This window comes from Palaemon carinicauda, chromosome 13 (genome assembly GCF_036898095.1).
Source record: "Palaemon carinicauda isolate YSFRI2023 chromosome 13, ASM3689809v2, whole genome shotgun sequence".
In the NCBI taxonomy this organism is placed as follows: domain Eukaryota; kingdom Metazoa; phylum Arthropoda; class Malacostraca; order Decapoda; family Palaemonidae; genus Palaemon; species Palaemon carinicauda.
In genome coordinates this window covers 136,921,850-136,947,013 of record NC_090737.1, presented here as the reverse complement: position 1 = coordinate 136,947,013, position 25,164 = coordinate 136,921,850, and the positions used below count along the sequence as shown (strand labels likewise).

The 25,164-nt window shown below is 43.5% G+C and overlaps 2 protein-coding genes across 3 annotated transcripts in view; both read left to right on the top strand.

Annotated features, from left to right (window-relative positions):
- LOC137652106 (guanine exchange factor for Rac 30-like) overlaps positions 1–16,927 on the top strand; it is a 20,243-nt gene extending 3,316 nt beyond the window's left edge. The window contains exons 2-4 of one of the 2 annotated variants that reach the window (XM_068385311.1): positions 13,608–13,727; positions 14,287–14,330; positions 15,035–16,927. In XM_068385311.1, the coding sequence (XP_068241412.1) occupies positions 14,301–14,330; positions 15,035–15,661 (657 nt within the window). In that variant the 5' untranslated portion in view covers positions 13,608–13,727; positions 14,287–14,300 and the 3' untranslated portion in view covers positions 15,662–16,927. The remainder of the gene's footprint in view (positions 1–13,607; positions 13,728–14,286; positions 14,331–15,034) is intronic. The other variant, XM_068385310.1, reaches the window with a different exon arrangement.
- A 6,703-nt stretch (positions 16,928–23,630) lies between these two features.
- Positions 23,631–25,164, top strand: LOC137651837 (craniofacial development protein 2-like). The gene is made up of 2 exons (XM_068385057.1): positions 23,631–23,727; positions 24,614–25,164. Exons 1-2 carry the CDS (start codon positions 23,631–23,633, stop codon positions 25,162–25,164), a joined length of 648 nt encoding a protein of 215 aa, XP_068241158.1.

Sequence of the window (25,164 nt, the reverse complement as noted above, 5' to 3'; positions counted from 1 at the left end):
TCACAATCAAATATAGAATACTTAGTTAGATTTTATAGGTAAACCCAATATTAGTATGAAATGTAGGTTGATATGAAACATAATTTCCAGCAACACTGGAATTCGCTGTAAGAAATGGACGATTTCGGGCCGAGGTATAGTAGCTTTCACATCATTTTGTTTTCTTTTCTGAGACTGATGATAGATTGCTGGGTATAGCTTGTTTGCAATTACTTGTCATGCTTTTCTGTTTTTATCTGATGTGATCATTAGCTGGGTTTTTGAGCCAATTAAAAGCTTCCAAGTATTTACGCATATGTTCCCAGGTATTGCTTTATAATAGTAATTCTCAACCTTTCCACATCAGTTCCATTATGACTCCAATCACGAGAGAACGCCTCCCAGATGGGAGTTCAATCTATTACAGAATATAATGTAATTTCATCTATATCAGTACTTTGATTATAAAATTTTTAAAACTGTCAGTTTTTATAAAGCTGTTCTTTCTTGTCAGAAAGCAAAAAATATCACTGAAAATGACCCTCATGGTTGGCGTGCACAGCACGTCATTGTACCGCTGGACAAAACAGGACAAGGGGCAAGATGATGATGACAGAATATGCAAAGGGAGATGAAATATTGGAAGGAGAAAGGATTAATGAGGTGGAATCATTGCCAGCTAGCAATGCTAGGTCTTTGACCATCGATCGCTAGCGCACCTATCGCCGATTGCTAGTCTTTCACTGATAGCCAGCCGTCGGCACACCGATTGGTAGTCTTTCACCGTTAGCCAGTCGTTGGCACGCCGATCGCCAGCTCATTGATCACCAGCCTTCCTTTCCAGCTCAACGGTTGCCAGCCTACCTTGCCAGCTCAATGGTTGCAAGCTCAACGAACGCCGATCGCTGATTGCCCAGCCGATTGCCGATTGTTTGCTCATGCTTTTGCCAATTGTCGATCTCCAGCTCACCGATAGGCATCTTGCTGATCAATTTTTGCTTGTGACCTCAGACTCTCCTCGGGCTTGTCGTTCGTTAGCCTTACGGCCCTCGTCAGACCAAATCTCCTTGCCACTTGCTCATCAACGAACTCCGGTTCGTGACTCTCCAGCTAGTTCGTCACCATCTCCGGCTCACAGATTGCCGATTCGTTGATCACAGACAGCTCGCTTTTCACCGGCAGTTCGCCGCTCTGCAGCCCACCAGCAGCCTTCACTCGCTAGTCATCATCTGGCTGTTATTCCCCAGAAGATTGGAAGGCCATCACGCCGATCCACTAAACCATTGGCCGTCCCCATCAGCAGCTTGTCAACAGGTGACTACTCGTGAGCACTGTCTGACTGCACGGCGCCCACAATAACTGGCCCTTGACCATCGTCAATGTTCGCCAGAACAACGCTGTTGTAAGAAACAGCATCACCCACGTGAGGGCATCCAAGGTAAGATCAAGTGCTGCCTTAGCCACTTCTTCATAAGTTAAGGCTGAGTTCTCTCGCAGGGAAGAGTCCTTTCGCTGGGTATCACCTTTCACTCATCTCCTTCCATGGGTCAGGATCCCAAAGTCAACGAGCTCCTATGGGAAGGGATCCGCAAAAGGAACTGGCACTTTTGGGCCGAAGTCCACACCATGTTGGAGAAGGTTAGACATGCGGTAAGACCACAGGTCTTCATATGCATGCTGGACCTAAAGGACGCATACTTCCAGATCCCAAACCATCCATCTTCAAGGAAGTATCTAAAATTCAGTCTAGACAACAGGAAATACCAGTTCAGGGTGCTTTGCTTCGGTTTTTCCACAGTACCCCAAGTTTTCACCAGAGTGTTTGCCCTAGTATCATCCTGGGCTTACAGGATCGGCATCCATCTCCTCCGTTATCTGGACGACTGGGTGGTCCTAGCAAACTTGGTGGCAGCCCTTCTTCAGTACTGAGACAACCTTCTGAGGTTTTGCCAAGATCTGAGGATCATGGTAAACCTCGAGAAGTCTTCCCTACTTCCCACTCAGAGACTGGTATACCTAGGAATGATTTTAGACACCAATCTCCACAAAAAATTCCCATCAGACAATAGGATAATGAGGCTGAGAAAGGTCGCAAGACCTTTTCTCTAGACGAGAAGAACTCCCAGCCCAGAAGTAGCTGTCTCCTTGGACACCTATCATCCCTGGCTTATCTAGTTCCCAAGGGCCACCTCAAGATTCGATCTCTCCAGATGCGGTTTGAGTCTAATTGGAATCAGGCCTTTGATTCCCCGGACATTCTGATCCCCATGGGACCAGAGGAACGGATGGACTTCGAATGGTGGGTGGCAGACAAGAATCTGCGGAGGGTGTAGATCTTCTCATCCTCCCCCCGGACTTGATGCTGTTTTTCGACTCGTCAAAAGAAGGGTGGGGGAATAACGTGCTGCACCACACGACCTCAGGCCACTGACCAGAGTCCGAAAAGTACCTTCACATAAATCTCTTAAAGATGAAGGCCATCTTTTTGGCCCTTCAACAGTCGCATCAGTTCCTGGCGGGCCACTCAGTAGTGGTGATGAGCGACAACACCATAGTAGTGGCTCACATCGACAAACAAGGAGGTACTTTTTTTCAGCCCCTATCCCATCTACCAGTAGAAATACTAAGATGTTCCAAAGTCCGCTTGGTACCGCTATCAGCCCCCTTCATTCCAGGCAAGAGAAATGTGCTCGCCGATAATCTGAGCAGAGCATCTCAAATAACGGGTACAGAATAGTCTTTGGATCATCTAGTAGCCAAACAAAATCCTGACTTGGTGGGGTTCTCTGACCGTGGATTTGTTCATAACGGCCCTGATTTTCAGGCTCCCGCTGCTCCCCAGTCCCAGACCCCAAGGCTTCTCTGGTAAGATGCATTCCAACAACGGTGGGATAACATCAGCGTTCACGTCTTTCCCTCACTCTGTCTGATAAGAAGGGTACAGTACTCTAACAAGGCCAGAACATCGGTCAACCTCTCAATGACACTCATAGCTCCGCTATGGCATCATGCGAAATGATTTCCGGACCTTCTGCAGCTCCTGATGGAGCCTCCAAAAGATCTACTCAAGACAACCACACGTCAACATCTACCACAAAGCCGTAGCTTTGCTATGACTGTACACCTGGAGACTACCCAACACCACCTCACTCAGAGAGGATTTTCGAAACAAGTTGCAAAAAGGATGTCGGGATATCTGTGGAAATCCTCAGCAGTAGTCTACCAGGTATAGTGGAACATCTTCTCTGGTTGGTGTCATGAAAGGGGTATCTCCATTCGATGCCATTATTCCAGCAATAGCGGAATTCCTCGGGTATTTGCGGGAGGAAAGACGCCCTTCAGTTTCGGCAGTGAAAGGCTATCGCTCAGCCTTGAGCCTTGCCTTCAAACTGAAAGGAATGGACATCTCCTTATCGCTAGAACTTTCCTACTCACATGGACTTTAGAACTTACCTGTTCTCAGTCGGAAGTGAGACCTCCTCCTTGGAATGTGGTTCGAGTTCTCCGGTCTCTAAAGAGGCCTCCCAACGAACCACTACGCCAGGCAAGAGATTGCCACCTGACTTGGAAGATGGTGTTCCTACTTGCTTTGACCTCGGCCAAACGGGTCAGTGAACTTAACGGTCTCTCATGCGACATCGCTTTGTCCCTGAGTTTGTTGCCAAGACTCGGAATTCAGGGGTGTCGGATCCTAGATTTGACTCCTTCTGGATAATGAATCGCTGCCCCGTAACTGACGATTCAGATCATCTGTTACTGTGCCCAGTGAGGAATTTGAAACTCTACCTCAAGAGAGCAGCATCAACCCACCCCCATGTGCCTTCGCTTTTTACGAATAGAACTTACCTGGCAGTTATATATACATAGCTAATTATCTCTATTTCGGCAGAATTTTTCTAAAACTAGGCAACCGCCTTGTGGTGGTTGGGTGGTAACACCCGTTAAAGGGTGGTAGGAGGAATCATTCCCGTTTTCTGTTCTTCAGTTCATCTCTGCCGGCCGGATCGACAACACGTTGGTCCGTCATTAAGAGTTTTTCTTCGCTTTCCCTGCTCGGTGTACCAGTCTGCTTTTTTGGTGAAGTACTCTGATTTGGGGTTTTGGCGATCGTTGTATTTTGTTTTCTCTTAGCTTTTTTTTGCTGTTTTTCATTGAGTGAAAAGAGTCATTACCGTATCTGTGCGAATGAGGAATGTAAGGTGAGACTACCGAAAATGGCGGTAGACCCTCACACTGTTTGTTCTAATTGTAGGGGTTTTGTTTGTGACCTTGATAATAGGTGCGGGGAATGTAAGGTTTTGGATGAGAAAGATTGGTTAATTATGAAGCGCTATGTGCGTAAGCTAGAGCTCGATAGAGTTAGGAGAGCTTCTAGGTCTAAGTCTAAGTCTGTTAGTGGTAAGGAAGACGAACTTAGCGTAGATTTATCTATTGATCCTATTATTGATTCCTCTTTGGAAGTTGATCCTTCCCTTGAGGTAGTAACTCCTGCACCTCCTACAGGTTCCGTATCTACGGATGACCCTCGGTACGCTAGCCTGGCGGCCGAGTTGAAGGCCATTAAAGAACAACTGGAGGCCTTTAAAGGTAAGGAAAGTGAAAGTGCTTGTGTTAGTGCAGTGGAGGTGGCGACTGACCGAATCTGTCATACCCCTAGGCCTAGACCTCTACCAAGCTCCCAGGACCAAGGGAGAAGGTACGTCGATGACCGAAAGGGGGTGAGAGGTACGTACCCTCGGTCAGCCGTCGCCTCAGACAGTCCTGTTGTCGATTCCCAGGCTGCTCTTGACCGTCACGGGAAAGACGTGTCGGATGTGTTGTTTTCTTCACCGAATTCGTCCAGACGTAAATGGAAGTATGAAGCTTCAAGACCTACTAAGAGGAGATGGAACCGCGACGAACGGTCTCGTTCTTTCTCTCCCGGTTCTAGCAGTTATGAACCTTGTCCGTCGGAGGATGATTTCGACTCCGTGCCTGTGAAAAGGGCGAAGCCTGCTGCCGAAGATCCTCCCCCTTCTACGAGTGTTATTCGTCAGCCCCCCCCTTCGGGTCCGCAAGACCCAGCTGATGTTGCTAAATCCTTTATGTCTGTCATGCAGGAACAACTTTTGACTTTAGTACAAGCCTTTAGCCGCCCTCACGCCCAGTCTGACAGACGTAAAGACGACTCGTTGCCGATTAAGAAGTCTGCTTCTAAGAGAGAACATTCTTCTTCTTTAAAGAAAACTTCTCCCTCTCTACGCCAGGATGAGGAATGTGTGCTTTCGCCAGGCGATACTTCTTCGCGATACCAGGGCGATACGTTTTCTCGTTCTCGATACCGGGACGATACCTTATCGAACGATGCTGCTTCTCGTTCTCGATGCCAAGACGATACCGCCTCCCGTTCACGTTACCAGCACGATACCTCCTCTCGTTCGCTTCGCCACGACGATACCTCCTCTCGTTCGCTTCGCCACGACGATACCTCCTCTCGTTCACGACGCCACGACGATACCGACCCTAGTTCTCGACGCCACGACGATACCGCCTCTCGTTCACGACGCCACGACGATACCGCCTCTCATTCTCGCCGCCACAACGATACCGCCTCTCGCTCTCGACGACAGAACGACTCTGCCTCTCGTTCTCGGTCCCAGGGCGATACCACCCTGCCTCTTCGGGACGATACTGCCTCTCGTCCCAAGGATTCTTCTAGCACGGGACTCCAGGATGCAACCCGTCTTTTGCAGGATGATACCTTTGATTTGCCCTTGTCGGGTTCTAAGGATCCTTCTTCTCTTTCGAAGGATATTGCAGATGTGGATCAGGACCTCGAGGATGTTTCTGATGACGATGATAATCCTGCCGACGCTGTGGGAGATTACAAAGTTCTCTCTCGCTCCCTTCTTGAACTTTTTGGAGAGGAATTCCAACCTGCTGCCCCTCAATCTCCTCAGTCCCAATTTAACAGAAAGAAGGCCAAGAAACAGTCGGCCTTCATCAAGATGAAGCTGTCTATCTCCGCAAAGAAGGCTCTCACGAAGATTGATGACTGGATGATGGAGCGGAGACAAACAGTTAAGACTTCCTTCTCGTTTCCACCAGCTCGTCTTGCTTCAAGAGCGGGTATGTGGTATGCAACTGGAGAACCTTTGGGTCTGGGAGTGCCTTCCTCCTCCAAGGGTGACTTCTCTGGTTTAGTGGACTCTGCTAGAAGGCATGCTCTCAACTCAGCCAAGGTCATGTGGTCGATGTCGGAGCTGGATCATCTCGTCAAAGGTATTTTTAGAGCCTTTGAGGTTTTTAGTTTCCTAGACTGGTCGCTTGGGACTCTCGCAAGGAAAACTGAACAGATGGAAGGATCTAGGGACCTTACCAGTATTATGTCCTGTATGGATAAGGCCCTCAGAGATGGGGCGAATGAGTTGGCTGCTCTGTTCTCAGCTGGGGTCCTAAAGAAGAGAGCTCTGCTTTGCTCTTTTGCTTCTAGGTCTGTTACCAATGCACAAAAGTCTGAGCTTCTTTACGCCCCCCTCTCTCAACATCTTTTTCCCGAGTCCCTGGTTAATGACATTACGCGTTCTCTGGCCCAAAAAGCCACCCAAGACCTTTTATCTCGTTCTGCTCGTAAGCCCTTGGCAGCCCCTCCTTCTTCTTTGAAACGAGAGGAAAGGAGATTCCAGCAGCCCTTTCGGGGCAGGACTACTTCAAGACCAGATTTTAGAGGGAGAAGGCAAGAATCAGGACCAAGATCTACCAGGGGTTCTTTCAGACCTCGCTCCAGAAAATGAAGTTCGTCTCCTCCAGACAGTAGGCGCAAGACTGTCAGGTTTTTGGCAGTCTTGGAAGAGGAGAGGGGCGGACACCTGGTCCCTCTCAGTCATCAAGGAAGGATACAAGATCCCCTTTCTGAAAAAACCTCCTCTCGCAGATGCTCCGCTGGCTTTAGTAGCCCGGTACTCAGATCCGGGGAAACAGAAGGCCCTAGTAGACCTTGTCAACCAAATGCTAGACAAGGGGGCGATAGAACCGGTTCGGGATCTATCCTCCCCAGGCTTTTACAATCGCCTGTTTCTGGTCCCCAAGAACTCGGGCGGATGGAGACCCGTCCTGGATGTCAGCGCTCTCAACGTATTTGTGGAGAAGACAAAGTTCTCCACGGAGACGACTCAGTCGGTGCTGGCGTCAGTACGTCCAGGGGACTGGATGGTGTCCCTCGACTTGCAGGACGCATATTTCCATGTCCCCATCCATCCGACTTCGAGGAAGTACCTGAGATTTGTAATGGAGGGCAAGTGCTTCCAATTCAGAGCTCTTTGCTTCGGTCTCAGCACGGCTCCTCAAGTCTTCACCAGGGTAATGGCGAATGTGTCAGGTTGGCTGCATCAGGAGGGGATAAGGATATCCTTCTATCTGGACGATTGGCTGATTCGTTCATGATCGAGGGAGAAATGTCTGGAGGATTTACGGAAGACTTTTATGATGGCTCAAGATCTAGGCCTGGTCATCAACAGGGAGAAGTCTCAGATCAGACCGAATCAGACTATTCTCTATTTGGGGATAGTTCTGAATTCAGTTCTTTTTCGGGCTTCTCCCTCTCAGGAAAGACAGACCAAGTGTCTCGTAAAAGTCAGAACTTTCCTGGACAAGAAGAGATGCACAGCGAAGGAGTGGATGAGTTTGCTGGGGACTCTATCCTCCCTCGAACAGTTTGTCTCTCTGGGGAGACTCCACCTAAGGCCTCTTCAGCACTTTCTTTCGAAGATGTGGAACAGAAAGATGCAGGAAGACTCCTTTTCCTTCCCCATTCCAATAGAAGTCAAGACTCTTCTGAAGTGGTGGCTGGACCCAACCTTGTTAGGGAAAGGGATCTCCTTACACAAGAAGAACCCAGACCTAGTGTTGTTTTCAGACGCATCAGAGTCAGGCTGGGGGGCAACACTAGGAAGCAAGGAGGTCTCAGGCTATTGGGAAGGAATTCAGCTGGGATGGCACATCAACAACAAGGAGCTGATGGCCATTTTTCTGGGGCTAAAGGCCTTCAAGGACTTGGTGTCTGGGAAGATTGTGGAGGTCAACTCAGACAACACCACAGCTCTTGCTTACATCAGGAAGCAAGGAGGGACTCACTCTCTGTCTCTGTTCAAGACAGCAAGAGAGCTCCTTCTTTGGGCGAAGGAGAACAGGATAAACCTGCTGACGAGGTTTGTTCAGGGACAGAAGAATGTGAGGGCGGACATGCTCAGCAGGAAAGGGCAGGTCCTTCCCACAGAATGGACCCTCAACCAACAGGTCTGTCAGAGTCTCTGGAGGCTGTGGGGGAGACCTCTCATCGATCTTTTCGCCTCCAACTTATCCAAGAGGATCCCCATCTATTGCTCCCTAGTTCCGGACAGAGAGGCAATAGCAGTAGACGCCTTTTTGATGGATTGGACGGGGATGGACACTTATGCTTTTCCCCCGTTCAAGATCATCAATCTGGTAGTCAGGAAATTCGCCCTCCTCGATTCGGGACGGATGATCCTGATAGCTCCGTTCTGGCCGATGAAGGAATGGTTCACGGAGGTGGTGGACTTGTTGATGGACTTTCCAAGAAGCCTCCCTGCAAGTCCAAATCTGCTCAGACAACCCCACTTCGAGAGATATCATCAAAACCCCCTCGCTCTCAATCTGACTGCCTTCAGACTATCGAGAAGCTCGTCAGATCGAGAGGCTTTTCAGCGCAAGCTGCGAAAGCTATCGCCAGAACGAGGAGGGTCTCTTCGCAGAGGGTCTACTAGTCCAAGTGGGGGACTTTTAGGGCTTGGTGTAGGAAGCACAAGATTTCCTCATCCACTACCTCTGTGAGCCAGATTGCGGATTTCTTGTTGTACCTCAGACAGGACGCTAAGCTAGCTGTGTCCACTATCAAAGGGTACAAAAGTATGCTCTCTTCCGTCTGTCGGCATAGAGGCTTGGACTTGTCTCGCGATAAGGACTTACATGACCTCTTGAAGTCTTTTGAGACGACCAAGCAGACCCAGTTTAAGCCCCCTTCTTGGAACCTTGATGTGGTTCTTAAATTTCTGTGCACCAAGAGATTTGAGCCCATCTCACAGGCTCCCCTTAGGGAGGTTACCAAGAAGACCCTCTTTCTTTTGGCCTTAGCAACAGCTAAAAGAGTTAGTGAAGTCCATGCAATTGAAAAACAGGTAGGCTTCAATCTGAATGGGGCAGTTTGTGCCTTGAGATTAGACTTTCTCGCTAAGAACGAGAACCCTTCTAGGCCCTGGCCGAGGACCTTTGAGGTTCCTAACTTGACCAACCTAGTGGGTCAAGAGCAAGAGAGGCTGCTCTGTCCAGTACGAGCCCTCAAGACCTACTTGTCTCGCACGAAAAGTGTGAGAGGCTCTTCTAGCTCCCTGTGGTGTTCTGTGAAAGATCCACAAAAGCCCCTTTCCAAGAACGCTTTGTCCTTTTTCCTGAGGGAAGTGATAAGAGAAGCGCATCTCTTGTGTGAGGAGGAACACTTCGGACGTTTAAAAGTGCAAGCTCACGAAGTGAGGGCCATTGCGACCTCGCTTGCTTACCGCAAGAACATGTCGCTCCGTCAAATTATGGATGCGACATTCTGGAGGAGCAACTCTGTGTTCGCCTCTCATTACCTCAGAGAGGTGAGGGTGGATTATGAGAAATGTTATACCTTGGGACCATACGTAGCTACGGCTTCTGTATTAGGCAAAGGAGTTACTACCTCCACTCAACCTTAGTTTTGTTTACTTGTACATAGGTTGGTGTATTTTTTTATTGGTTGTCTGAGGACTTCGACTTGTGTACAGTCACCTCAGTCTAGTTAGATAATTTTTTATCTACTTTGCAAATGTTAGGTGGTTGGTTTGGTAAAGTTGCGGTTTTTTATTTTGGGCAATAGGTAGTCCTGAAGTCTAGTCAGATTGTTGGTCTCACCCCGTTGACAGACTCGATTGAGTGTTTTCAGCACTGCAGGTCACATCCTGGCTGACACTCCTAAGGGAAAGCGACTCAAGAGGCAGGAACCTTTGAAGTCAGCTACCTTAGCAGGTAAGGAATCAAGGTGTTTATTTATCCTACAACTTTTTTGGTTGTTTCCCCAACGATGTTACTGTCTATCACCCTCCTCCAAGTGTGTTAATCAGCTATGTATATATAACTGCCAGGTAAGTTCTATTCGTAAAAATGGAGTTTTTATGATAAAACAAAGTTTTATGAATACTTACCTGGCAGTTATATATACATTCGAAGGCCCACCCACCTCCCCTCAGGAGACAGGTCGGGCATAGATGAACTGAAGAACAGGAAACGGGAATGATTCCTCCTACCACCCTTTAACGGGTGTTACCACCCAACCACCACAAGGCGGTTGCCTAGTTTTAGAAAAATTCTGCCGAAATAGAGATAATTAGCTATGTATATATAACTGCCAGGTAAGTATTCATAAAACTTCTGTTTTATCATAAAAACTCCATTTTTATCAGCACCTGGATAATCAAGAGGAGGATCACCTAAAACACCATCTCTGCATGGATTGGCAGTCATCGATTATGCTCTGAATCCAGATCCTCCTCCAACACGCCAACCCAGAGCTAATGATGTCGGGCATAGCTACATCCTAGGACTTCAAAAGTAATTGCTCTGTGACACAGGTTCTACAAGCAGGGGTCTGGAAGCACCAGACGACTTTCACAGCCCATTACCTGCAAGATGTGACCTACAGGAGAAACTATACAATATCTATTGGTCCTGTGGTTGCTGCACAACAGCTGGTTTAATACCTCAAGCTCCTTATTGGACAAGTAGTAGAAGGTTGAGGGCACTGTTACCGTTTTTAGTCTGCGTGAGTGAAAAAGAATGACTGGGCCTTTTCTTCATCCTCCTCTCTGTTTGGGAAAGCAACATCCTGGGTTCTGTGCACAAGCTGCCCTTAACCACTGCAGGTAAACCATGCTCCCCTGTGTACCTAGTATTGTGTCAATACCGTTACGTCCCCATACCCTAGCGAGGTGGTATTGGGAAAGTCTTGGTCAACTTTATTTCTTACAGACTTGCAATACCTTTTACCTGGACAGTCACACTGCTAGTATTTCAACACATCTTGCGTAGGCCGCAGACCTTGTATAGCAAGGTTTAGTGAGGTGTTAGGGTCACCTTATTTTTTGGTACTAACCTACTCATAAAAAGGAGACCCCGGGTAAAGCTTTAAAGCCAGATTGGCAGACATTCACCCTCCTAATGGGTGAGTCACCTCTTATAAATAGCAGAGGTTTGTATTCCAGTTACAGAACAAACGACAAATTCAGAGATAATCTGTATTTTTTGTAACGATACAAACCTTTAGCTATTTATACAAATTTACCTGCCGACCTTGTCCCCCTTGAAGTCCTACATCCAAGAAAAGTGGAGCACAGTCACTGGTCTGTGAGTGAAGGTGATAGCTAGCTACCCCGCCCTCCTCCCCGCTAACTAGCAGGATGGGTAGTTAACCCTCGCTAATTTTTAATGGGTCGTCCTTTCAGCTTCGCCGAAAGTAATACCCCTATAAATAGGTAAAGGTTTGTATTGTTAGGAAAAATCAAAATTATCTCCGAATTTGTCGTAATTACGTATGGCTGGTCTTTATGATTAAACCTTTTCATTGGCCTTGACCCATCTGCATGTCCATGGGTCATGTCTTGGAAGAATATGGTGTCTTTATTCCTTTATCAAGGCCGGACACGGACATTCCGGGTTGTGGGCCAGCAAGACGCCCTTTCTCTTCAGGGGACTTCCTCCCACCTAAGGAAGACTCCCCACAAATTTATTTTTCCTAGGTATACAAACCAGATTCATTTAAAGTTTACTTCCCGGCGCATCCACCCCGCAAGTCCTGACCGGAATCAGAGAGAGATATCAGCCAGGAGCAATATCATATAAATCTATGTGATACCAGGGATGGTGATGCAGTCAATAAAGGCTGCCAGACCCTTGATAATTCATCAACTGGCTGTAACGAGCTTTGCCCGAAGTAACCCCATTTAAATGGCTCGGTTTTATATAGCTAGGAAAAATACAAATTATTTTAGTAATTTGTAGTATTCTTATGAACAAAGTACAAAAGATAAAACAGCATTGCAAGCAAAGTCATAGGCATTTTTAAATGTACTTGTTACAGAGGATTTTCCTACAAAAGTACTGTACTGTTTATTGATCGTGAATATATGGTCTTTTTTAATAGACGAAAGGTAAATTCCTTGGATAGTCAGCTATTCAAATATGAAGATTATATGCAGTCAAGTCGATTGTGAATGCACTTTGACTAACAATACATAAAAACATTTAGTCATATAGAACCAAAAACTGCACTTCTTATGTATTCAATTACAGTATATAACTAGAGAGGAAGTTGTGATTGAGACTAATAAGAGTTGAGTTTTCAAGCCCTTGTGTATCAAGGACTATTTTGTATTTGATGTTATACAAGTTTATTGTACAACGCATATACTTTATTGTTAATTTTGTCGATTCTCTCAAGGATAAGTTACAATTATGTTCAGTAATATAAGGAAATACGGGTTTTAGAAGTGTCAGTAAGGGCCTTTCATTCAAATGAAAATTGATTAATTCATGTTTGTTTCAGTTTGTGTACCATTACAGCATTTGTTCCACCGTAGATACAAACCCTCTGCTATTTATAGGGGTATACTTTCGGCGTAGTTGAAAGAATACCCCTATAAATAGCTCAGGTTTGTATACTAGGAAAAATACAAATACAAATTAGGGTGCTGTGGCACCCTAGCAGTACCAGCTGAACTCGGTTGAGTCCCTTGTCAGGCTGGGAGGAACGTAGAGAGGAGACATTCCCTTTTTGTTGTTTTTGTTTCATTGTTGATGTTGGCTACCCCCCAAAATTGGGGGAAGTGCCTTGGTATATGTATGTGTATGTACTTACAAATTTGTTATACAGTATTATACCAGGTTTTGTTTTATCATTTATATGTGGGCCCTTGTGGAAGGTAGCAGTGTGTTGTTCATTATGCATAAAATCTCTTTACAGTACGTTGATAATCTTACCACTAATAATTCTCTAAGTTTCATGTTGACTGTGGGCTGTATCTCGATTTAACTTATTCAGAGTACAGTACTCTAGTTTTGGTTTGATGGGTAGTAAAGATTCAAAATGCTTCTAGTTGGATGTAATTCATTACTATATGGGGCATCATACACAATGTTTATATACTTTATACAACTGTGACTAATTCAAATGCAGATCACTCAAAATGTGATTCTAATCTCCTTGAAATTTTGAATATATCCTACAAGGATATGAGAGATTTGGGACTGCCTGTTCAGTGTTAATTGCTGTATTGTATTAACAAAAGTAAAGCATGATTAGGTTTCCAGGTTAGTAAAGTAAGTTAATATCACAAGAATATGATTCTAGAGATTTTACTGTATGCAGGAATATTTATTTATATTAAAGATATTGAACAATCAAATGGGAAATGGCTTTTATATGGATATTACGTTTAGCTAGGAATATTTTTTTATGGTTAAATTCACAAAAAAAAAACCCTGATGAAATTTAGTACAAGTTGTTTTTGGGAAAATTTTTTCTATTCATAAGTGTATTACAGATATATTTATATTTTCAGAATCTGGATGCAACACTTTCAGTTTTGAAGCTCCATCTCTCAATGATTTAGGCACTTGTGATTTACACCGTGATGCATACACTCCAGATGGCCAAGGAAATATTGCATGCTTCGTTTCAGGTAAAATAATTTATTGGAAATTGAATGATTATTCTATCTCAGTCCTTGTATGCTTTATATATAGCTGTAGTTGACCTTGATTACAATTTTTAGCAATAGCACCAACAAAGTCATTAATTTTGTAAATTATTTTTACGAGACCATAGAGAATTTTGTTTCTACTCTTACAAGGTTTGGCAAATGACCTGTTCCTATATGAGAAGGGATATTAATGTGAGGTAAAGTTAAATAAGTTTGACGGAGAGCAATGAACTTGTGGTGTGTGCCAAAAGTATGCCAGAAAGGAAATTTATTAGCATTTACACGGCTGGTGCCATGAGTTAATTCCCTATTGGGAATAAACGACTCCTTGCGGTCCTTCATTGTCCCTCCACTTTGTTTTTAGGGTTCACTTCCAACCAACTTAGGTACAGTACTGAATATCGCAGGTGTTTCCTGTCTAAAATGTCTACTGTACTACATGGGGAAAAGTAAATACTGTAATGCTCTTGCTGGAAGACAGATTAATTTATTAATTAAGAAATTCAGGGATTTTATATTGATTGTGATTGTTTACCAGGTGATTGGCAGGGAATGTCTACTGCACCATCCACCGTCACCAGCGTAAGTAATTCATTTAATTCGTACTTATTAACTTATCAGAGTGTCGTGTTACCTTTTAGTTTTTTAATTGTTCAGTTATGTTGCCCTCTAAAATTGAAGGTCTTTGAAAATGCTATTAACAAAAATTTCATAATAGGTTTAAAGAGTATTGTGAATGTTGTCATGTTAATGATGATTAACCAGACAACAGAATGAAATGTACTTTGGTTGTTCAGGGGAACTGATATGGTTGCATTTGATTATGCAACTTATGAAATTAAAATATCCTTCCCTAAGTGGTAGTTCATTGGTGCACTGGAAAAATTGCATTTTACAGGATTATTGTGGTCAGTAGGTACTAAAGATAAGTAGGGCCAATGCAAATCCTTTACCACTAAATTTAAAGCTTGGTAGAATTGGCAAAAATATAACATAATATATGACAAACCTTTTATACTGCATATGTAATAAAAATTTAATATTGTTTATTGTAGTTGGTAAATATCACAACTTTTGTATACACAGTAATTTCTTGTTTTATATAAGATACAAACATTTATTTGGCTTGGCTTCAATACTTATGACCTTCATTTTATTGTTTTATAATTTCCCTTTTGGTTTTTATGCATGAGTGATAGAAAGAACTTTATTGAATATCCTAATTATATTTCTATTTGACAATACTTGTTCATCGGACCTGCTTTACATACTATGCTTATTTTCAGGCATTCCCAACTACTGCTCCAGTCACATTCACTACTACTACTACTGCTGCTGCTACTACTGCTGCTGCTACTACTACTGCTGCTGCTACTACTACTGCTGCTGCTACTACTACTACTGCTACTAGTACTACTACAGCATCTGCTGCCATAACACCTGTTGATGTTACCCAGGTGTATGCCTATAGCGACCTTTCAACAACACAGCCATGTGGTGGCAATGTAGGTGCTGTTGGCATATATGAGGATAACGGTAAATTCTGGCTCCTTTGTAAGAATGCCCCTAACGGATATTCATTCCAAGCTGGTGATCCACCAACACAATGTGTAGGGAGCCACATGGGGTGTATGTCTATATCTTGCCCCAGTGAATCTGTCATTAGAGGATTCTTACTACAAAATGGAGTTTCTTCTGGACCTTGTAGTGGACCTCGAACTGAAACCAAACTGAGTGCAGACTGCCATACCATTTCAGGCGCGATGCAGACGAGGCCTTCAACTAAACCGTCTTGGAGTCAGTGGAGGCTCTGTGGTGGCAATGGATTTTATGTCATGACAGCTGCATCAGTTTCTAACGGTGGTTTATCATGGAGTCTGGACAGCATCACATGTTGTCTTGTTCTGCCATAATGATTTCTTGTTTTGATTGAAAATTGTATCCTCACACTGATCCTTTCATAATGCAAGGACTTCTGATTATATTTTGGAGGAACCTCTCCTTGATAAATTTAGCTGTGATTGCCCTTTACAGAAGTGTTTCAGTATAGAGGATAAAACTTTTAGGCAAGGTTCTTGTTCACTTCAGCAAACTCAACTTTATTTTTTATTTGTTTGTCTGCTACAGTCACTCTATCTCTAAAAGATCCCATATCATATGTCGCTATCTACTATTTGATAGACATTGGTGTGATTAGCATAAAAGTTCTGTATCTCTGGAGGCTATGCATTTTAGGAAAAATTATCCCTTCTCATCAGTTGCCTCAAACTTGCTGGTTGCTTTCAAAGAATGGAATTAGTCAAAAATTTATTAATAGGAAAGATTGTTGCACTTGCATGGACATTTAAGAAACTATGAAAGATGTGGTTGGAAAGGTTGTATCTGTTACCCCTGGACCATCTTCTTCGGACAGAATCAAGGAAAATCGCCTTTATTGCCTTTGCATGGTCCAAGAAAATAAATTGTTTTGGTTGATCATGAAGTCAGGTTGCAGATCCTTACTATGAAATCCTATGGAATGGACTTTCAAATGTCTGGTGTGTAAATTACTGGGGAAGTCAAACAGATATGTTACACATCTGAATTGGAAAATGAGAATTTTTGTTTTCCAATTTAAGCTTTCAAAGCATGGGCTGTAGATCACCTAGCTTGGTATTTAGAGACTTTCTAATATCTTTATAAAAAGTTCTCTGGTAGTTTATTTACTTCCTTATTTCCCTTCCTCAATGGGCTATTTTTTTTCCGTTGGAACACTTGGGCTTATACGATCTGGCTTTTCCAACTAGGATTGTAGCCCAGCTAATAATAATAATAGAGGGTCCACTTTTCTGGTAGACAAGTTAAGAAGTGTACAGATATCCAAATGTCTATCTTAATAGCCAAAGGAGAGCCTTTCACTCAGAAAATGTTCAGCTCCACTCACAAAGCATCACAATGTGATTGATAGTTAATACTTGTGGAAAAATTGCTGAGAGTAAAGAGCATGGGTCATGCTGTATTTTCCTCTGGACCTACCCCTCTAGTTAGCAGGGCAGGATTAATCCAGGTTGGGGTCACTAGGTTTTTATACCTAATGAAATAAAGTATTAATCCCTAAAAAAATCTTGCCCAATGGAAGAAAAAGTAAAATCTGCTGAGGAAGTTTGTAGGGAACTTTACCTTGGTAACTGCTACCTAGAGTGCTGCTTGCTGTTTAACAACCAGATACACTTTTGTTTTATGAATCTACTAGGGTAGAGTCACCTTACTTGTTAATGTTGGATGTTACAATTATATTATTAACACAATGCACAAGTAACCCATCAGTAGTTGTTGGATTAAATGCTGCGAATGTTTCCAGAACGATGTGGAGCTGTCATTCTACCTTAATCCACAACGTCGAAGAGATTGGTTCCTCCATAGGTGTGGTGGACTGCCACTCATTTGATGCATTCAACAAGAGAAGCAGCTCCCAAGAAGGGAAGTTTCATGGATGTGGAAACTTCTCCGGTTGGTTATTGTCATCTACACACCAGAAAAGTTCATCTAACACCAAGACCATTGGAACAGGAAGGAAAGGGGAATATGCGGGAATCAACTAGTGCTGCTTAACTCGTCATCAGTGAATTGATGTTTGCTGGAGAAACCTGTAAGACAAGCTACTCCAGGAATGACAGATGTTGAAGAACTTTATGCCAAGCAGTTCCTGAATCGAAACAGGAAAGCTACTTCTTTGACCTTACCTAGGTGAGTGTTTTAAAGGAAAAAGTTTCCGTTACATCGCATGCCCAGGTACTTTTATCTTTTAATAGGGTGAGATATCAAGAATTTACCTCGTTAACGTCATCCAAAGGTCACAACAAAATCAAGGTGGCACCGAAAGAAAGAGGGTCTAAGGAAGCCAGGTTCAGCCATTAATTAAGGTACTTCGACAAACCTATTTTGCAAAGTGGGTAGAAGGTGGCACCTGTGAGGTTATTCAGCACCAAAGAACATCTAAGGTAAAATCCTTGACCTAGATGTACAATGAGATGAAATTCAAAACGATTAGACAATAAGATGGAATGGAAACAAGAAAGGAGATAAAGGATATTAAGCAAGTACACTAACTGCGCTAAACCCTAAAGGGGGAAACTTGAACAAAGTGGAGTCATTTCAGGGAGGATTGTTGGACTAATTATGGAGATGTATACATCGGTAAGCTGAATGCATGAAGTCTTCTTGAGGGGAAGAATAAGGAATAGTCTCCCTTTTGAATGAAGTTTGAAAAAAGTAAAGATTTGATGTGTTGAATAAAAATCTTCAATCTCCACAACCACATCACCATCTTCACAACTTTCCCACTGTTACAATCTTGGAATCGTTACAGGTTCTTTCATTCTTCAAAACACAGCGATTGAAGTATGGGAAATACAAAAAAAAAAAAATCAGTGAAAATCAATTTAGCAGCTCCTTCCCTTTCAATGTCTAAAATTAATTTTTAAGATATCGTTAGATGGAACGAGCTATATAATACTTAAATGGAGAGTTGGCGAGTTATCTACAGTTAAGAAACTGCTAACATGGTGTCTCTAGGCTTGAGAATGTCGCAGAAGGGATAGATGCTTCGCTTTCTGGCTGATATGACGAAATTATGATGTCTGAAGGGGAAACTTTATGTCGGAAACTGTTTGACCTCTGGTTTTCTTAATTCTTTCCTTTCCATCTCGTTCCTCTCTGCTTATATACCCGTGCTTGGGTGGAGCTAATCAAGATATCCAGAAGTCTTATAGCCTACAATCCGATTGGTTTTCTCAAAAACGCCAACTTTGGTCACACCATGTAAGCTTCCAGAGAAAATCTTCTGGTGCAATCTGGACCCGAGGTGAACCCCACAATGAAAGCACGGAGTGGGAAAAGCCAAGCGGTGAAGCTTTCGTAAAGGAAAGGATTTTTATCAAAGCACCGTTTTTTCTTATAAATGATGCAAACAGTATAGTAATTGTGATGCAAATAACCAAAAACTAGCTGGGTCCTTTCTTGTGGAATAGAGATATGGTTTTCCTATTCGTGTAACAGTGATAGTTTAAATAATCTTCCTCTAGCCCATTGTCAAACTCCCAATTTTACCACCAGTTAGAGTTGGAAAATAAAGCACCCTGGAGAAAGGTTATACACGACTCCCAGTATGATATTTACAGATTGTTCCACCAAGTAAATGTGGTGCAGCAAGAGATGGGAATTACCTACTTCAGTGTCCCTCTCCTTTTCTTCCCCCTGCCACCCTTCTTATACTGAGCCTGGAAGTAGGTGCAGAGGTCTGGACAAGGTCCAACATTTCCGAAAATTCTTGCCACTGAAATTCCTTGCTAGGGTTTTGAGGAGGCATGGCTTTCTCCAACCTTTCTCAGAATGGTTGGCCATAATTTCCTTTATAGGCTTAGGGGCCATTAGAGACAACAAGGTGGCTTTGGAGTTCTGGCACCTATTTACTCGCATCACTGCCTCAACATCTCCCTTTGGAAAGGTGAAAGGAAATCCAGCTGATCCATTTCGGAGGCTGCATGCAACATAACGAAGGCTCAGAACAAGTTGGCTCTGGGTTTAATGTGTGGAATCTTCCTCCAGACATTACTAGCTTAAAGGTAAATATTTCCTAGAAGTTAGGAACTCCATCAAACCGGTCAAATCATTTCTATGAATGACCACCGATTTACATCATTGATATTTATTTATAATCAGCCATGGAAGAGGTTTTATGGTTGTACAAGTCAGTAAAAAGAACATTTGTTCTTGCACAAATACAAATTATCGTCTTTTGATAAGAGTTCTACTTCAGCCAATCTGGAAAAGCCTTTAAACTTTTAATGAGGTAGTTATAGTTGGTGAAGGGCACACACTCCCCGTGTAGAGCAACCTATAAGTTTACTTTGCACACACTCCCCGTGTAGAGCAATCTATAAGTTGACTTTTGCTGCGTCATAATCTAGCAGTTTTAATCTTTTGCCTTTTCTTTTAGATGGAATAAATATGATGGCAGATCATGTATTGATGGAACAAGCCAAGGATATGCAATGGTCCCTGATAACTGTAAATGTGAGAGTTTTCTATTCCACCTGCTGTTCGCCAACTTTCTTGTTCCTGTTTGGCAGCCTATCTGTTGCTATTTTAACCATTGCCAGTGTGGCCTATTAATGATGATGATTATGTGAACCTGATGAAGTTTTTCCTTAGGCATTGAAGGTGCTCTGTTGGAGGGAGTTCGGCTACTGCCGTATGTGAAAAGGAGGGGTGCCACTATTCTTCCCTTCAGTGTCTTCCCGATCCTGGAAAGACACCAAGGAAATGTCACCTGGTTTTACTATATCTTGGTAGAGTCCCTATGGTCTCTTTTTGCGAGAGCATTTTCATCGGCCTGCATGATCCTTTTGGAGACAAACTTACAAGTTCCTCCTCCTCTTTTGCCTTATCTTCATCAGAATCTTTGCTTTTACTTCCAGAGGGAAGGATGAGTAGGTGTCATAGTAGTAGTCCTCTTGTTTCTCTCCTCGTAGGGAGGAACGATGCTGTACTAAGAGCGGTTGCTGAGAGTTGTCTTGCAGCAGGAAGAAACATTGCTACGGGCAACTCGTGTATTGCAGAGCATATGCAATACTGATCAGGGATTAAGGGTTCTCTACCCTAATGTTCCCATAACTGGAGAATCTCTTTCTCTCCCCTTCCTTCTGCAGAATGAGAAATGGTGCTTGTCAAACTAAGCCTTGCTGGGTAGTAGTATTGTCACGCAGTACTACAAAAGGTCTTGTACTTTGACAATTTTGTGCTGGAAAATATCCCTCCGGGAAGGAATATTGATACTTCCTGCTAGTTTTGATCATGCTCACGGTTGGTGTAGAAAGGTGCCACATGTCTTCCAATTCCTGGACGAGATCGACCAATCTCTCTCGGTGGCATGTCCTTTGCATCAAGTGCAGTACCCTTTACTGTACCTACAGATGCTGCTACTTTGGCCTGAAGAAGTCTAGGTTCAAGAAGACCATTTAACTGAAGTTATAATGAGTAAAACCAATCTTTCCCAGCATATGCAAAAGAGAAATGGTATTGCTCAAAGAACGTAGCCACTTGAAGTGATCCTAGTATGTTCTCGCCTTGTTCGCAGACCTGAGAAGACTTATCTGTACCTGGTATAGAGGCGTTATGTTGTCTGCTACCAGTGTCCTTGATCTTTAGAGACTGAACACACTCGCAGTTAGTCGTAGAGGACTTGATAACTTGTCTGCAAGTTTTAGGAAATACAGTATAGCAGGAGCTAATTTATGATGTTGATAGTCATAATTGTCAGGTCCCTTTACATCTGATATCTACGAGATCAGTCTCCTCACTTTCTGTGTTTGTTTGAGGCTTCACGCTTTCTTTCCTTCCTTACATTTTCATGTAATTGTTCTTATTGGGATCTGCCCCTGCGAGACATATCTCCTCACACTTGGTCTCACCATGAAATTGGTCGCTAGGTGTTTATAGTGTGTGATTAGCGCTCGCACTACTGATGACGATGGGATTGGAAACAATGCAATCAAGAACCACACAATTAGAAACTTGCGGGTGTTCATCAGGTCATCATTGCTTTTTGAGTTGCCAGGGAACTAGTTCATTGTCTCCAGGGGTCATCCAACATGCCAGAAATCTTCAATGCATTGTAATTTATTGCTACGTGCTGATATTGTTTTATGGTAAGATATTCCATACGCCTATATTTTTCCAGATGCCAAGACCTTCCAATTCATTTGTGCGATAGGAAATTGGCACAGGTGACTTCTCAGGTCAGATTGCTCGTACAAGTACCGAGATGCTATATTGGGCCCAAGCAAGGGACAGAATTAAGAATCCTTAGGGGATCCTAGTCAGCTCTATCATTCCTTCTCTCCCTACAGGGTTTTGGCCTGTTCTGTTCTGCGAAGAGTTCTTCAAAGCAAGTCTAGAGAATCATCGACCCTACAGCACCTGATGTTGGTTCGGTATCTACGTAGGTAGAAAATTTTCATATACAATGGCCAAGGTCTGTGTATATTTATTCGCGAGTTCAATGACATTCATAGATAACCGACACTTATTTAGGAAAGCATTACACCTAATGATGGGTGAATGTGGATGACTCCTCAAAGGTTTAACATGCCCTTATGGTATTATTGTTCTTTCTTGTAAAATTATAGAAAGATCAAATCCTATATCTCTAACCTGAGAAACTCCTTACATTCCAGCAAATCTAGCAAGATCTTGCCCTGCACTCTTGATAACAGAGGTTCTGCATGCCAGATACCCCTTTTTATCCATCCATCAATTCAGCTGTGCTTGGTGGAAGACCCAAGCATGAAAGCACATCATTCTCGGTCCGTTAGTCTGCTACCATTGAACCTGCCGTCACGCCAGCTTCTAAACAGATAATTGATTTGACATGGTTAGGTGCACCACAACCTGGGATTCCTTTGGGGCACTGAATTTCGAAGGATACTGCAAGTATCGTACACGAAGAATGTGTATTTATGAATATCCATTGTTTAGTCTTAGGGAGTTTCTTCCTCTTGTCCTTAGGGTAACAGATTACAGTCTGAAAAGCTTGTAGCATTGGTAGTTGTCTACTCGAACAAGATTTGACTAGTTTCGTGTATTTGGGGCTTCTTAACGATATTTCGGATATGAGTCCCATCCTTCTCTTTCCTCAGGGCAATAGTTTCCTGATCGAAGTGCAGAGCTACGGACTGTCTACGGGCTCCAAGTGTTCAAGCTCCTTCTGGTGCCAACTTGACCGAGATTTGCCTCTCAGAATTTTCGATAAGCTACTTATCCTGCATCCCTTCAGGAAGCAAGTGTTCAAAGACAGAGAGAAGTGCTTTCGTTTGCCATAATCCAAGAGTATTTTTCCAGTCATTAAGCCTATTCTTATGGCCACGCAGATAGACTGATAAACACGTCAGTCAGTTGTATCAGCTAACGTAGGGAGATAGTGCATCCTTTACTACATAACAAAAACTAATGGCTAGATGTGACAAAGTCTTCTGGGATTTTTTTTGTCATTGGAGAACTTGTCCTGTAAGGGTTCCTACACCAACAATTGCTCCATTTTGTTGAAAGCATCATTGTTCAACAGTGAGTTCTTCCCCTACCTTCTTTACGTAGAACAGGAAATATGGAATGATTGGGCATAGTGTCTTATGAACGGAAGTTTGCCAAGGAAGTTCCAATGAATGCCTTTCCATCAGTGATATTTCTCTAAACAGATGTATCCAAAGAGCTGGCGTAACTCCTAGCCTTGCAAGCTTTCAAACAGTTTGTAGGACACTTTATAGCATTGCAGAACAAATAACTCCACCGTCGTCATCTGGTAGTATTGAAGAATGACAACTTTATCATTGACGACGCTTGGTAGCAATTTAGAATGATGACTCCGTTGACACTTGGTAGCATTGAAGGATCATCATTAATGCCTGGTAGCATTGAAGAATAACTTCATCCAGTTGACAAAATTGGGAGCCTTGAAGAATAACTCCATTATCGACGCCTGGTAGCATTGAACGATGACTGCACCTTTGACACTTAGTAGCACTGAAGAACTGCGACACCATCATGAACGTTGGGTAGCATTGAAGAACAATGACTCCATTACTTGACACTGGGTAGCATTGCACAACACGAACTCCAACCGTCGACACTTGGTAGCTCTGGGTAGCATTGAACAACACTAACTCTCCCGTCGACATTTGGGTTGCATTAAAGAAAAACTCCTGTTGTTTACTTGCATCAACAAACATTTTCAAAGACCACTTGAGTTGGCAAAGGAGGCGCGCACACTTTGGCAGTTGACACTCTGGTCGAGATTTCAGCAAGTTTCATTCCAAATAAGATATTGCCATCAGGGGAGTGGCAGAAATGCTATTTGCTCTTTGGAGAACACCTCACTTTGCATCCTGGTTCATCTACAACTTCCAGTATACTGCTCTCCAGCTCCAGAACATATTCTATTCTAGTACGTTGCTCGCAGGGTGTCGACAGCATTTGTGATACCTTACAACATCCCTGATTTCATCTGGACGCATCAACCTTATAAAAGACTGTTGACGACATTGGTCCTCAAGATAGTCCTGATGGCACATACGAGCTGTCATTCGGAGATACATATTTCGATCTTTGATGTGCCTATTGGAGAACTGTATTTTCTGCTATTGGCAGTGTAGAAGGGATGAAGATTCAAAAGCAAGTCTTCAACGAATTGAGGTTCTTATTTACTTTCGAGGTGAAAGCTTTTTTCTTTTTTTTTCTCAGTATCCATGGTAAAAGAATGACGTCACACGCTTGATAAAATTTTTGAGCTAAGAGGCTCATCGGCTCAAGAAGAGCTTCAAATACTCTTTCCGCTCCAGGAATGTTAGCCCCTCTTTGGCTCTCTCTCAGGCCTTCAAAGTGGACCCTACGTTAGCCTGATGACATATATCAGATAGTAATCTCACAAATGGAGGGAACTCTTTCTCCTTTGATCCATTAAAGTTGTCCAAGGCCAAGATACTAGCCGTTCACAACTCCAAACCTTCATCCATAGTAATCACGTAATGGCTTACCCAGGGACAAGAAGCATCTTGTTGTCCAAGGTAACCGTTGCGACATCAATCCAAGACAGTGTTAATTTTATATTCTACCATTTCCCCCATCCTTTCGGAGGAGGCAAGATGCAAGAAATAAGTCCAATTTTCATATTGACCATCCATTCAGCCAGCCTAATGGCATTATACAGTAGGATATTTTGCCCACCTCTACCAGCCTGCTAGTAGGGGAACTTAGCTCGACATACATCATATCATCCACATTAAGGGCATTTATTTCCCATGTCAACAAGAACATCAAGAACTCTGTACTAGGTTGCCGCCCAGTTTCCAGCAGGGCCATTTCCATCCGCCTAAGAGCAGCACCATTTAACATCACAATAGTACAGGCCTATGCACCAACAACAGACCACGACGATGATGCGGTGGAGGCATTCTACAGTCAACTCCAAGAAACCATCGACAAAGTGGACAAAAAGGACTTACTCATCATCCAGGGAGATTGGAATGCGAAAGTGGGCAAAGACGCACTGAAGGACTGGAAGGAATTCTGCGGCCCCTCGTGCAATGACGTGTCCAATGAGAGAGAACTACGACTACTAGAGTTTGCCAGCTACAACAATGCGGTGCTTGCAAATACACTCGGTGAGCACAAGGCATCACGACGCTGGACATGGCATGCACCTAATGGAATCCACCACAACCAGATCGACTACTTTCTTGTACAAAATGGGTTCAGATCGGGGATCAAAAGAGCTACGACAAGAATTTTTCCTGGTGCAGATGTCGGTAGCGACCATGATCTGGTGTTTGTGAACTTCAAACTCGGCTTTAGACAGTCAAGAAGCCCAAGAACACCAGGATGA

Bases quoted from the DNA above. Each gene is read 5' to 3' on its own strand.
- LOC137651837 (XM_068385057.1), top strand. From the start codon at position 23,631: ATGCTATTTGCTCTTTGGAGAACACCTCACTTTGCATCCTGGTTCATC. The intron at 23,728-24,613 runs GTACGTTGCTCG...ACTCTGTACTAG, and splicing joins CCAGAACATATTCTATTCTA to GTTGCCGCCCAGTTTCCAGC.